Below are 15,775 nucleotides of genomic sequence, written 5' to 3'. Positions count from 1 at the left end.
GGTATTCAGCCGGAGCTGGAGGCCACGCCCCCTCCAGCTCAATGCGGACCTGAGACTGAGTGGGGACAGCCTGTTCTCACGTCCGCTTTCCCACAAATTTTTTTTGTCAGACTTCTCCATTGAACACGGGGGCCGAAATGATATACTCATCATGAACGGAGAAGTTAAGGACAATACTGCCATCTAATGGATAGCCACCGGAACACTGAAATTCAAGTATTTTTTTCTTTTTTCTATGTAAATAAAATAAATTATATATTTATATATTTATATATATATATATATATATATATATATATATATATATATATATATATATATATATATATAGCTAGAATTCACTGAAAGTCAAGTATTTCATACATATATATATATATATATATATATATATATATATATATATATATATATATATATATATATATATATATATGAAATATATATGAAATACTCGAGTTGGTGAATTCTAGCTGTAAATAACCACGCCCCCGTAGGAACACACATTAAGGTGACTTCATGAACAGTTTTACTGCACAAGCAACTCCTCCCAAACTACACACACCTTTTTTGGTCAACATATAGATAGATGCTGTTCTTTTACTGTAGGTAGACAACATAAATAATATTATAGGGGTGGGCCAAAGAAAAGGCAAACTAAATAAATACATAGAGTGACCCCTAGAGGTAGTTGTAGGGCAGGGGTGTCCAAAGTGCGGCCCGGGGGCCATTTGCGGTCCGCAGGTAATTTTTTAACGGCCCAACGGCACATTCTAAAAATATGATGAAAAAAAAACAAAAAACATAAAAAGTGGTATAAAAGAGCAAACAGGTGAAATGTAACAAGAAAATGTTGCTATGTTGACTCTAATAACACAAAGCTGCCATGCAGGCTTTTTCTTTCTTTAAAAAATAATTATGAATCAAAATCAATGTCATTATGAATTATTGACCTATTCAAGGCTCCATTTACTTCACATTAAATATTCCACTTTGAGATATTTTGGGGGGGGAAATGTTGCATATTTTTTGGTTGCCATTTATAAAACAACGTTTTTTAAAGAAGGCCCTAAAACGAACAAACAAAAAACATCAACAACAATAAAACTTATATTTGACGGATAGATCTGAAGTTGATCTTGAGACTATTGTGGTAAAAGTTTAAAAAAATGTTGGATTTATTTTTTTCAACTTTACTGAGCAGTATCCAATAATTTTAGTGGGACTTTTTTTTTTTTTTTTTTAAGTGTCATTGCTCAAAAAAATAATGAATTAAAATCAATGTTGTTATGAGTTATTGACCTTTTTAAGACTCCAATTATTATATCATCTCAAATATTCCATTTAAAAATTTTATTGTGGGAAAATATTGCATATTTTGTGTTTTTTTCCATAAAAAAACACGGTTTTCCTTGACAAAAATGGCATACAACTTAAATCTTTAAAAACGTTATATTGACAGATAGACCTCATGTTGATCTAGAGATTTAAACCTTGAATAATAATAATAATAATAATACTAAATAATGACACATTTGTAATATTTTTTTTGACCAAAACCTTTTGGGGTCCCCGGGATCAAGTCTGAGCGGAGACCTAAATGTATATTTTTTATACATATATTGTATTGGTTTTTAAAATAAAAAATATCAAAATGGCCCCCGCTTGCTTTGATTTTTCAGTGTGCGGCCCTCAGTGGAAAATGTTTGGACACCCCTGTTGTAGGGTGTCCCCAGCTAAATGACAGATAGTTAATAGTAATATTTGTACACTTTCATGAACATTGATATTATACATGTGGACCATAGATAGAAATGTTGTTCAATGTAGCTTTGATGTAGCTAGCTACTTTTGTAGTGTAGCTTGCTACAATTCTCTGAGGATAGCTTCCCCGCTACATTTAATGGAGAGTAACATGAAGCTTAACTTACTACATTTTCCAAGTAGTTTGCCCATCACTGCTCTTAGGATCCTTAATGGTATGCTCATAAAAGTGTAATGTAAATTAGATTTGAAGTAGAGTATAAGTCTTCTATTTGTGCTGGACACAGCCTTATTGGATGCTAGCTAATACATCGTACTTAACATAGCAAGCTTTCACTGGCTAGGATGTAAGACAGAATGTATCGCGTGATCGGTGCCAACGTCTAATTTAACACATATGATTTGGCTCTGCCCATCCCTGAACAGCTACTGGACGGAAATATTTACCACTTTGTTTGTGGTTACTCACCCAAGGATTGAACCGAATCCTGTAAGTCAGGGGTGTCCAAAGTGTTTTACCAGCCCGCAGCACATCGTTGTAAAAATACTAAAACTTTTTTTTTTAAAAACATTAAAAAGTGTAATAAAAGAGCAAATAGGTGAAATGCAATGAGCAAAAGTTGCAATGTTGACCCTAATAACACCATTTTCTTTAAAATAATTTCTCAAAAAATAATAATGAATCAAAATCAATGTTGCTATGAATTATTGACTGATTTAAGGACAAAAAGGAATTAAATACAACAAAAATATGAAAATTATATAAAAAAAACATACTAATTATATACTATTACTAATTATACTAATTATTCTATTGATTGTTATTATAAATATACTAAACTAATTACACAATATATTATCTGAAGCTGATATAGAGATTTCAGTGTCGAATGAAAAAAAAAAGTATGACCTTTTTATGAGTGGGGCACTTTTGGATCCCCAAGAATTTTTGTGGAATTTAATAACTGTCTTTCCTAAAAAAAAAAAAAAAAGAATAATAAATTCAAATCAATTTTGCTATGAATTATTGACCTATTTAGGGATCCAATTACTTCACATCAAATATTCCACTTTGAAAATCTTTTTGGGAAAAATATTGTATACTTTGTATTTTAGCCCCCAAAACCAGGGTTTGGACAAAAAGCTCGTAAAATGTAAAAAAAAAAAATAATGAAGTAGAATTAGAGATTCAAGGCTTTTATGAAAAAAATTATATATTACTTATTTTTAACCTTTTTTAAGACTGAAACCCTTCTGGGTCCCTGGGACCTAACTTGAGGGAGCCCCAAAATAAAATAAAGTTCATATTGTATTGGTTTTGAAAATGAAAAAATATCAAAATGGCCCCCGCGTGCTTTGATTTTTCAGTGTGCGACCCTCAGTGGAAAAAGTTTGGACACACCTGCTGTAAGTGGACTACCACGACTGTACGTCTGTGGTTTCTTACTTTATTTATTATTTTATTGTTATTATATATATAATATATATGTATGTATATACATACACATATATATATATATATATACATACATACATACATACATTATATATATATATATATATATATATATACATACATAATATATATATATATATATACATATATATATATATACATATATATATATTTACATATATATATATATACATATATATATATATATATATATATATATATATATATATATATATATATATATATATATTAGTTATTTTTTTGAACTTGTGGGGAGTAAAACGGCATTTGATGTTTGCTAGATAATTCACTTAATTTTTATGTGTCTGAAAATCAATAAAAAAAATGTAAAGAAAACCCCAAAACATTTATATATTTTTTTAATTTCAATGTTTGAAATCTTTTAAAAACTTCAGATCTATCTATTGATATAAAAATGTTTTCAATAACTTTATGTTTCATGGCCTTTTTGTCAAAAACTGTTCATTTTATAATAATAGGAAACTGAAAAATATGAAATATTTCTTAAAAAATAGGGTGCAAACTGGAATATTTGTATTTGGATAATTACAGCTTTGAATAGGTAATTAATTAACAACAATAATGATTTTGATAAATTAGATAAAAAAGATAATTTTTACAGTGCCGACCGACTGAGCGAGAATGAAAGCGAAAGGACGTGGTTGAGTTTATTTTGTTCCTTCAAGTCTTTTATACATTTATATCTGCCACGTTATATATGCATGTCACAGATCATTTGTATTGCATTTCAGCGATTAAATGGCAGTTTAACTAATTTCCGCTTATCAAAGCTCTAAGTATTCTTGTCAGAAAAATTGTATGTAAATTATCAAAAAAACTGTCCGTTCTCTGAGTTTGCAGTGAACAGACAAGAGGCTGTCTTTGTTGCACCAAGCCAAAGGCTTGGAAAATTCTGCTGTGTACGATGGGAGGAGACGGGAGGGGTTATCTATTCAAGCCCTGCCCAAGCTCGATCCAGGACCAGTCCAAGCCCGAGGCATCTTTTTCTTTTGTGTTAATAATAATAATAATGATAATACCTGGGATTTATATAGCGCTTTTCTAAATACCCAAAGTCGCTTTACACGTGTGTGTGTGTGTGTGTGCTCTCCCCAGGCACATCTCTGATGTGCCTGGGGAGAGCGTTCCAGAGAGAGGGGGCAGCCACGGAGAAGGCCCTGTCGCCCCAGGTTTGGCGCCTGGTCTTGGGGACCTCCAGGAGGCCGGCATCACTAGACCTGAGGGAACGGGACGGGACGTGTGGCTGGAGGAGGTCAGAGAGGTAGGGTGGAGCCAGGTTATGGAGTGCCTTGTGGGTGGTGAGGAGTATTTTAAAGGGGATTCTGTATTTGACAGGCAGCCAGTGGGGGTCATGAAGGACAGGTGTCATGTGCTCTCTTGAGCGGGTTCCGGTGAGCAGGCTGCAATGTGACCGAAAACAATGGCTGTTTACATACCCCCCATTCCTTTAGGAACAGCTGTTGTTAGGTAAACAGGGAAAGTCCAAACAAAAAGAGGTGGTGTACAATCTTTCGCCAGAGCGTGCTGGAGACTGTACAACAGTACAGCCCAGACGTTTCTCCTCAAATTGAGCCAAATTTAATTCTGTCTCTGTTTAATTCCTTGCTTCTTGTCTCGTTTAATAGATGTCACCAGTGTTTGAACCTGACAATTCTGTTCGTAGTTTGCTAGTGCCATCTGACAGTTAGGAGGCACAATTACACCGACGCGTTATTTTCTTGTTTTTCAATCTGCAAGAATGAGACTCATTCGGTTTTCATAGAAAAAGCTTAGTCACATAGCAGGATTGCAGTCTTTTAAAAACAGCAGCTATAATGGGAGTCAATGGGACTAAAATAGGTCTTAGAGTCAGTGTGTATGATTTATGTTTATATCGTATTCTAAGAATGTTGCAAACAAAACAATGCAATTTTCTATTTAAAAAAAAAAATCCTTCAAACTGAACAATCATTTTACGTAAGGACCCCAAGTAATGCCCGTTTTGGGGCCTTGGGGTGCACAAGGGTTAAATAAACTAAATCTAAATGGAATGAACTATTTCTGGACGTGTGTGTGGCCTACCAGAATGTTGCCCATAGGACCTCCCTCGTCCTCGCCGTACGTGGAAATGATGACGTTGACGTTCTCTACAATACGCTGGAAGGTGCGGAAGAGCTCGTCGGGCTTCAGCTGGAGCTCCAACAAGGCCCGGTCCATTTTGTTCATCATCAGAACGGGCTTGATGCGCTCGGCGATGGCCTGCCGCAGCACCGTCTCCGTCTGCACGCACACCCCTGCGTGAGGACGTGACACATTAGTGTGCGTCGAGAGAGAGAGAGAGAGAGAGAGGGGTGTTTTAGGACGACCGGGTACCGGAGACACAGTCCACCACCACCAGGGCTCCGTCGGTCACCCTGAGGGCCGCCGTGACCTCGGAGGAGAAGTCGACGTGACCCGGAGAGTCGATGAGGTTGATGAGGAAGCCGTTTCCGTCTTTGCACTGCTTGATGAAGGCCAAGTCTTTGTCGTCCAGTTCGTAGTACAAGGAGATGGCCCTGCAGGAACACACAACATGGACTATCTGATGCACAAACACCTGCGCAGGTGGGGAGACTACCCCAAAAATTTGTACTCAAGTCGAGTGAGAGTACTTTAGAATCATATGACTCCAGTAAAAGTAAAAAGTAGACATCGAAATAATTACTGGAGTAAGAATTCTGTGAAAAAAACTACTCAAGTATTGAGTAACTTGTGAGTAACTTCTGATTTATTTAGTACTTCATTTTTAATGGTTCTTGGACTAATAATTGTAGTTGGTGTGTGTGTGTGTGTGTGTGTGTGTGTGTGTGTGTTCTGGCAATGCTTACTTAATGAGGACATGGCTCTGTTTACACCAGACCTGGGCAAATTAAGGCCCGGGGGCCACATGCGGCTCGTTGAGCTTTTCAATCTGGCCCGCCGGACATTCCCAAATTTTTTTTTCAGATGTTTATAGATGTAAAGTGTAGCTGCCATTATGATGTGCAGTGATGTTTTCTAATGACCGGAAGTCTTCAACTATACTAAGTCTTTCAATGGTTGGAATCTGCACTTATGGATGATATACTAGTTACTATGGTCATCTAATGAGTTACTATGGTCATCTAATGAGTTACTATGGTCATCTAATTAGTTACGATGGTCATCTAATGAGTTACTATGGTCATCTAATGAGTTACTATGGTCATCTAATGAGTTACTATGGTCATCTAATTAGTTACTATGGTCATCTAATGAGTTACTATGGTCATCTAATTAGTTACTTTGGTCATCTAATGAGTTACTATGGTCATCTAATGAGTTACTATGGTCATCTAATTAGTTACTTTGGTCATCTAATGAGTTACTATGGTCATCTAATGAGTTACTATGGTCATCTAATTAGTTACTATGGTCATCTAATGAGTTACTATGGTCATCTAATTAGTTACTTTGGTCATCTAATGAGTTACTATGGTCATCTAATGAGTTACTATGGTCATCCAATGAGTTACTATGGTCATCTAATTAGTTACTTTGGTCATCTAATTAGTTACTATGGTCATCTAATTAGTTACCATGGTCATCTGATTAGTTACTTTGGTCATCTGATTAGTTACTTTGGTCATCTAATGAGTTACTATGGTCATCTAATGAGTTACTATGGTCATCTAATGAGTTACTATGGTCATCTAAGTAGTTACTATGGTCATCTAATTAGTTACTATGGTCATCTAATGAGTTACTATGGTCATCTAATTAGTTACTATGGTCATCTAATGAGTTACTATGGTCATCTAATGAGTTACGATGGTCATCTAATTAGTTACTATGGTCATCTAATGAGTTACTATGGTCATCTAATTAGTTACTATGGTCATCTAATGAGTTACTATTGTCATCTAATTAATTACTTTGGTCATCTAATTAGTTACTATGGTCATCTAATGAGTTACTATGGTCATCTGATTAGTTACTATGGTCATCCAATGAGTTACTATGGTCATCTAATGAGTTACTATTGTCATCTAATTAATTACTTTGGTCATCTAATTAGTTACTATGGTCATCTAATGAGTTACTATGGTCATCTGATTAGTTACTTTGGTCATCTGATTAGTTACTTTGGTCATCTAATGAGTTACTATGGTCATCTAATGAGTTACTATGGTCATCTAAGTAGTTACTATGGTCATCTAATTAGTTACTTTGGTCATCTAATGAGTTACTATGGTCATCTAATGAGTTACTATGGTCATCTAATTAGTTACTTTGGTCATCTAATTAGTTACTTTGGTCATCTAATTAGTTACTATGGTCATCTAATTAGTTACTTTGGTCATCTTATTAGTTACTATGGTCATCTAATTAGTTACTATGGTCATCTAATGAGTTACTATGGTCATCTAATTAGTTACTTTGGTCATCTAATTAGTTACTTTGGTCATCTAATGAGTTACTATGGTCATCTAAGTAGTTACTATGGTCATCTAATTAGTTACTATGGTCATCTAATGAGTTACTTTGGTCATCTAATGAGTTACTATGGTCATCTAAGTAGTTACTATGGTCATCTAATTAGTTACTATGGTCATCTAATGAGTTACTTTGGTCATCTAATGAGTTACTATGGTCATCTAATTAGTTACTATGGTCATCTAATGAGTTACTATGGTCATCTAATTAGTTACTATGGTCATCTAATGAGTTACTATGGTCATCTAATGAGTTACTATGGTCATCTAATTAGTTACTATGGCCATCTAATGAGTTACTATGGTCATCTAATTAGTTAGTATGGTCATCTAATTAGTTACTATGGTCATCTAATTAGTTACTTTGGTCATCTAATTAGTTACTATGGTCATCTAATTAGTTACTATGGTCATCTATGTCACAGCAGCTCAGACGAGGCACCAAGCAGTGTGGGCGGGAAGCGTTTCCACAGACGCAGAAGGAGATTTTCACAACAAAGTTCTAAAGCTTAGTGATATATAGAATATAATAGAATAGAATAGAAAGTACTTTATTGATACCTGGGGGGGAATTCAGCAAATATCAGATGTATCAGATTGTCGGTGGGTTTATTTTGTACCCCATCGCGTTCATATTTCACTATTTGTTGCATTTTTGTTGCGTTTCACTTGATTGTAAAATATGTCGATCGAAAGGGGGTGTGACGTTCATATTTTGTCAATATTCAGTGTTTTATCGTTCATACAAAAATGCAAAATTCCATTACGTTTTTTAAGGCGGTCTGTCATAACGTTTTTAGCATTCAATCAGACATTATTGTGAGGTTTTGTATTAGTGTTCCTAAAAATAGATATATCGGCCCCCAGACACATTTTTTTCTCTAAATGTGGCCCCCGAGTCAAAATAATTGCCCAGGCCTGGTTTACACAGTCACCTTTAGGGGACCTCTGACGGTATGGGGACACAAAAACAGGTCCCCTAAAGGGAAACCTTTTTAAATGATAGTCAGATCCATTCTGAAGATGCCTAAGTCATTTTTTAAGCTTTGGCCCATAAAACATGTTTACTGGTTAGTTTGAGTGTGAGACATTTGCACAGCAGCCCCCTCATCGGGCTGTAGCTGGTACTGCACTCGCTGCTTTTTTTTTTTTTTTTAAATGGTCCTCGGTAGTCACGTACACATTTGTGTGAATTATGCAAAATGATTTAAATCCGGGAGGAGCTCAAAGTAAAGCCGCTGCTCCTCCACATGGAGAGGAGCCAGATGAGGTGGTTCGGGCATCTGGTCAGGATGCCACCTGAACGCCTCCCTAGGGAGGTGTTCAGGGCACGTCCGACCGGTAAGAGGCCACGGGTAAGACCCAGGACACGTTGGGAAGACTATGTCTCCCGGCTGGCCTGGGAATGCCTCGGGATCCCCCGAGAGGAGCTGGACCAAGTGGCTGGGGAGAGGAAAGTCTGGGCTTCTCTGCTTAGGCTGCTGCCCCCGCGACCCCACCTCGGCTAAGCGGAAGAAGATGGATGGATGGATATACTGTAATAATCTGATATTATTACACACTTGCCTATACATTTGATCATAGTATATATCATAGTAGAGTTTTTTTTTTAACCTTTTCATCTACGGTTGTTTACGAAGTTTATTGCTTTCACGTAAACACGAAGTGGAGGCACATACGTGGACTTGATGGTGATGCAACGCTCCTGCTCGTCTTTGCGCGTGTCCGTGAAGCGAGTCTCTCCGGCGCGCGACGAGGCGATGATGCCCGCCTTGGACACCAGCGAGTCCGTCAGCGTGGACTTGCCGTGGTCCACGTGGGCGATCACGGACATGTTCCTGATGTTGGACTTCTTGTCCATGATGGCTCGGATCTGATCCACAGTGAAGTTCACCTGGCGGGGGAGGGGAGAGGGAGAGGGAGAGCCGTGATGACACGAAGGCCGGGAAGAGGCGCACCTGAATCCGGGACCTCTTAGTCCGCGCGGCCTCGGTCTGCAACCTTTGCCAGCAGCGTTATAAAAAGAAAGTCATTTAGAAACCGAATCCTTCACGACCGAGCCAAATATTTGATATTGGCCTACAAGATGCAGACTTCTGCTCCCTCAGCAACAATACAGCAATATTTCAAGCAGGAAGGTTACATCAGTGGTGTGCTAACTTTTTTTTGGTACTGAATAAGGAAAGAATGTGCGAGAATTAAACACATTCAATGTACATCAGCAAATGTTTATAAAAATATGGTTTTCTTAGCTTTTGTGCTACATGTGACCAAGCAAATAGTTGCTAGTGTTACAGTCGTCTCTCGTTTATCATCGTTAATTATTCATATTAAATGAAATATTTTACATTTGGAGCAAAAAAATATTTATTTAAAAGGAGCCATATGTAATAATTTCATGTCAAGTCATCATTAAAGGCCTACTGAAAGCCACTACTAGCGACCACGCAGTCTGATAGTTTATACATCAATGATGAAATCTTAACATTGCAACACATGCCAATACGGCCGGGTTAACTTATAAAGTGACATTTTAAATTTCCCGCCACACTTCCGGCTGATAACGTTTCGATATGATGACGTTTGCGCGTGACGTCAACTGTTGAAGCGAAAGTATTCGGACCCCATTGAATCCAATACAAAAAGCTCTGTTTTCATCTCAAAATTCCACAGTATTCTGGACATCTTTGTTGGTGAATCTTTTGCAATTTGTTTAATTAACAATGAAGACTGCAAAGAAGAAAGTTGTAGGTGGGATCGGTGTATTAGCGGCTGGCTGCAGCAACACAACCAGGAGGACGTTGAGATGGATGGTAGACGCGCTAGCCGCCAACCTCACCATGACTTCCTCCGTCTCCGGGCCGCCGACCGCATCGATGATCGGGTGAAGTGCTTCGTCGCTCCGTCGATCGCTGGAACGCAGGTGAGCACGGGTGTTGATGAGCAGATGAGGGCTGGCGTAGGTGGATAGCTAATGTTTTTATCATAGCTCTGTCGAGGTCCTGTTGCTAAGTTAGCTTCAATGGCGTCGTTAGCAACAGCATTGTTAAGCTTTGCTAGCCTGGAAAGCATTAACCGTGTAGTTACATGTCCATGGTTTAATAGTATTGTTGATTTTCTGTCTATCCTTCCAGTCAGGGGTTTATTTATTTTGTTTCTATCTGCAGTTAAGCCCGATGCTATCACGTTAGCTCCGTAGCTAAAGTGCTGCGCCGATGTATTGTCGTGGAGATAAAAGTCACTGTGAATGTCCATTTCGGTTCTCGACTCTCATTTTCAAGAGGATATAGTATCCGAGGTGGTTTAAAATACAAATCCGTGATCCACGATAGAAAAAGGAGAAAGTGTGGAATCCAATGAGCCCTTTTACCTAAGTTACGGTCAGAGCGAAAAAAGATACGTCCTGCACTACACTCTAGTCATTCACTCTCACGTTCCTCATCCACGAATCTTTCATCCTCGCTCAAATTAATGGGGTAATCGTTGCTTTCTCGGTCCGAATCGCTCTCGCTGCTGGTGTAAACAATGGGGAAATGTGAGGAGCCTTTCAACCTGTGACGTCACGCTACTTCCGGTACATTACTTGAGTTGATTTATTTTGGAAAACCTTGTTACATTGTTTAATGCATCACAACAAAATGAGGCATAATAATGTGTTAATTCTACCACTGTATATATCGGCATCGGTTGATATCGGAATCTGTATTTAAGAGTTGGACAATATCGGAAAATCAGCAAAAAAGCCATTATCGGACATCTCTATAAATAACATACTGTAATTTGATTTTGATATAATTTTTTTTATCTTGATAGATTGAAAATGAACACCAATGAGTTGACCGATGAACATTATCACATCATTTATTTTGAAAATATAAGAAAATAAAGATAGAATACTATTAACCGCAACATGTACGTGTAAAAACAACAACATTATGATCCGTACAATATCAGAATGTGCTCGTTCTATTTTTAAACAAAGAAAACAATCTGAAATTGTCTTTATTTTTAAGTTATCGTGCCGTGATTTAACCAGTCCGGCCCACTTGGGAGTAGACTTTCCTCCATGTGGCCCCCCATCTAAAATTACGTTGACACCCCTGCTATGAAGCCAGGTTAAAAAGGCACGTCTTTAGCCTTTTTTGAATTATTATTTCGTGTTTTTAGCATTTTTTGAATGATTATTTTTATTTGAAGGGTTTCTGCAGTCCTGATAAAGTTAAAGCAATGTTTCTCAGACAGTGTCAGTCAAAAACTGAGAATTGTTACTCTATTAAAGGCCTACTGAAAGCCACTACTACCGACCACGCAGTCTGATAGTTTATATATCAATGATGAAATCTTAACATTATAACACATGCCAATACGGCCGGGTTAACTTATAAAGTGACATTTTAAATTTGCCGCTAAACTTCCGGTTCGAAACGCCTCTGAGGATGACGTAGGCGCGTGACGTAGACCGGCGAACACGGGTATGCCTTCCACATTGAAGCCAATACGAAAAAGCTCTGTTTTCATTTCATAATTCCACAGTATTCTGGACATCTGTGTTCGTGAATCTGTTTCAATCATGTTCATTGCATTATGGAGAAGGAAGCTGAGCAAGCAAAGAAGAAAGTTGTCGGTGCGAAATGGACGTATTTTTCGAACGTAGTCAGCCACAACAGTACACAGCCGGCGCTTCTTTGTTTACATTCCCGAAAGATGCAGTCAAGATGGAAGAACTCGGATAACAGAGACTCTAACCAGGAGGACTTTTGACTTGGATACACAGACGCCTGTAGAGAACTGGGACAACACAGACTCTTACCAGGATTACTTTGATTTGGATGACAAAGACGCAGACGTGCTACTGTGAGTATGCAGCTTTGGCTTCTAAACATTTGATCTTGACCGTATGTGCGCAACTTTTTTTTGCGTATGTACGTAACTTTTTTAAAATATATAAGCTTTATGAACCTTGGGTTAGGTGAACGGTCTTTTGGGCTGAGTGATTGTGTGTGTTGATCAGGTGTTTGAATTGTATTGGCGTGTTCTATGGAGCTAGGAGCTAGCATAGTACTTCCGGTAGGTGCAAGCCTTTTTTTTTTATCAGATACCAAAAGTTGCAATCTTTATCGTCGTTGTTCTATACTAAATCCTTTCAGCAAAAATATGGCAATATCGCGAAATGATCAAGTATGACACATAGAATAGATCTGCTATCCCCGTTTAAATAAAAAAAATTCATTTCAGTAGGCCTTTAAACCTTTTATTTGGATCTCATAGTGGCGATAAAAACATACAATTATGAAGAAATGTGCATTAATTTGATTAAACGGACAAAAAGAGCTTATTGGCACTGTTTACATGTTCCAAATCTTGTTCGAGCAACCAACAGCGAGAGAATTGCCCTTCAAAATAAAACATTTCAAAATAAAACAACAACAAGTGAATATGAAGTGCGTAGTGGCTGCTACTTCCTGACTTCATGCAATGGTCTATTTTTGATCCCACGACGTGTTCTGTCACGCGTCGTCACGCCAGCAAGTAAACATGATGAGAAATACAAAAATAAAAACACTATTATTGCACAGGACGTCAGGTCACAAAGTAGGCCGAGTGTGAAGCCTCGCACATTTTTTGTCATCATCTCTCGATGTCGTGGCGCATCCCGCGCAAAAACCGCACCACGCGAGCATCATCCACGCACTTTGCGTCCGTGGGTGGCTGACCACATTCCTCGCGACGCGAGACACCCACGCACGACGACACAACTCACCATTTTGGCCACTAGAAGCGGTGCGTGTCCGTGGTGGTGTTGCCGCCGGTGACGACAGACAGACAGACAGGCAGACAGACAGGCAGGTAGGCAGACAGGCAGTTAGGCAGGCAGTCGCGGTGTTGCGTGCGGAGAAGCTGTGGCTTTTTCCCCCAGCTGCGCTGCGGTAAGAAGTGCGCGGCGCTGCAGTGCCGCTTCAGTGCGGCAGGGGGTGTAGTGTTGTGTCGTTCGCGAACGATTCGTCCGAAAGAACGAATCTTTTGAGTGAACGTACTGAACCGAATCACTTCATGAACTGATTCGTTCCTTTCTCAGTTCAGTTGAGCTCCGCCGCGACCATGCCGGTATGAGTGGAACTGGCGCATTCCGTGACTCACTGAACCCTCGACGTCGGCGAACGACGCAGCCAATGAGAGGGCGGGGGGAGGGACTGAGCGAACGATTCGTTCACCGCGGATTAACGACATGAATCACTCAGTGAACTCAACGCTCTCGCTCTCTGCTCTGCTTGCCCCAATCCCGCGAGTGATTCCCCCCCCCGTCGCGGGGATATGTTTCATGCCATTGGCATCCGTTCTCCATTCATTCTCCAAGCCAACGGCTAATGTTGACTCCAGCTACACGAAAACAAACACACGTCCCCATTATCTCAACACATACAGTTATGAGAGTAGAGGAGACAGAAAGAAAGTCAGTGCAGGCTGAGCAGCAGCGACGCGAGGGGGAGGGGCGGGGGGTAAAGTGTAGGGCAGGCAGTTTTGAGAAGATTTAAAATTAAAATAATAATGTATGTACACATACATAGGCTATTATTTACACAGTTATTGTAACAAAAATAAATTTCTCCTTCGGAAACTATTCTGATTCATATTATTATTATTATTATTATTATTATTAGGGATGTCCGATAATGGCTTTTTGCCAATATCCGATATGCCGATATTGTCCAACTCTTTAATTACCGATACCGATATCAACCGATACCGATATCAACCGATATATACAGTCGAGGAATTAACACATTATTATGCCTAATTTGGACAACCAGGTATGGTGAAGATAAGGTACTTTTTTAAAAAATGAATAAAATAAAATAAGATAAATAAATTAAAAACATTTTCTTGAATAAAAAATAAAGTAAAACAATATAAAAACAGTTACATAGAAACTAGTAATTAATGAAAATTTGTAAAATGAAGTGTTAAAGGTTAGTATTATTAGTGGACCAGCAGCACGCACAATCATGTGTGCTTACGGACTGTATCCCTTGCAGACTGTATTGATATACAATGTAGGAACCAGATTATTAATAACAGAAAGAAACAACCCTTTTGTGTGAATGAGTGTGAATGAGTGTAAATGGGGTGGGTTGGTGCACTAATTGTAAGTGTATCTTGTGTTTTTTATGTGGATTTAATAAAAAAAAACAAAAAAAACAAAAAACGATACTGATAATAAAAAAAACGATACCGATAATTTCCGATATTACATTTTAACGCATTTATCGGCCGATAATATCGGCAGACCGATATTATCGGACATCTCTAATTATTATTATTATTATCCCTTCTACGGCAACTGTTGTTGTTGTTAGATTAACGCGCGTTCACCCTATTTGCTGCTTCTCCCACGAATGTCTGCACTGTACTGTACTACGAAGGCCCCGCCCCCCTCCTATTTTTCTTTTGTGGGGGAGGGGGGTGAACAAATTTTTTGAACGAATCAATTTAAGGAACTGATTCTAGTGATTCAGTACAGTCAAAAGAACTGCCAATCCCATCACTAAGGGGGTGCTGCCGTGCAGCTTTTAATGGGCGTGTCGTGTACGACAGAGCAGTGGTCCCCAACCACCGGGCCGCACAAGAAATTAAAAAAATAAAATAAAATATATGTATCCTTCGTCTTGTGTTAGGGTCGGCACCGACCCGTTTTAGTTTTTGAATGCATAAAAGAACCACATAAATTTATTTTTTTGCATCAAGGCTTTTTGTCAGGAACCTCTATTTCAACAAAATACAGTAATATAGTCAGGTAACAGTCATAAAAAAAATACAATCATGCGTGCTTATGGACTGTATACCTGCAGACTGTATTGATATATATTGATTACAGATGTCCGATATTATCAGCCAATAAATGCTTTAAAATGTAATATCGAAAATTATCGGTATGTTTTTAAAAAAAAATCGGTATCGTTTTTTTATTTTTTATTAAATCAACATAACAAACACAAGATACACTTACAATTAGTGCACCAACCCAAAAAACCTCCCTCCCTCATTC

At 38.3% G+C, this 15,775-nt stretch overlaps 1 protein-coding gene across 1 annotated transcript in view; it reads right to left on the bottom strand.

Annotated features, from left to right (window-relative positions):
• LOC133630598 (elongation factor 2b) overlaps positions 1-13,648 on the bottom strand; it is a 32,718-nt gene extending 19,070 nt beyond the window's left edge. The window contains exons 1-4 of the mRNA XM_062022183.1: positions 13,493-13,648; positions 9,411-9,625; positions 5,612-5,793; positions 5,321-5,532 (exon numbers count right to left, since the gene is read on the bottom strand). Coding sequence (XP_061878167.1) covers positions 5,321-5,532; positions 5,612-5,793; positions 9,411-9,625; positions 13,493-13,495 — 612 coding nt within the window. The 5' untranslated portion in view covers positions 13,496-13,648. The remainder of the gene's footprint in view (positions 1-5,320; positions 5,533-5,611; positions 5,794-9,410; positions 9,626-13,492) is intronic.
• Positions 13,649-15,775: the final 2,127 nt, after the last annotated feature.

The sequence above is a fragment of the Entelurus aequoreus genome, linkage group LG16 (genome assembly GCF_033978785.1).
Source record: "Entelurus aequoreus isolate RoL-2023_Sb linkage group LG16, RoL_Eaeq_v1.1, whole genome shotgun sequence".
Lineage (NCBI taxonomy): Eukaryota > Metazoa > Chordata > Actinopteri > Syngnathiformes > Syngnathidae > Entelurus > Entelurus aequoreus.
The sequence above is the reverse complement of the archived record's forward strand: the minus strand, read 5'-3'. Positions and strand labels throughout refer to the sequence as shown.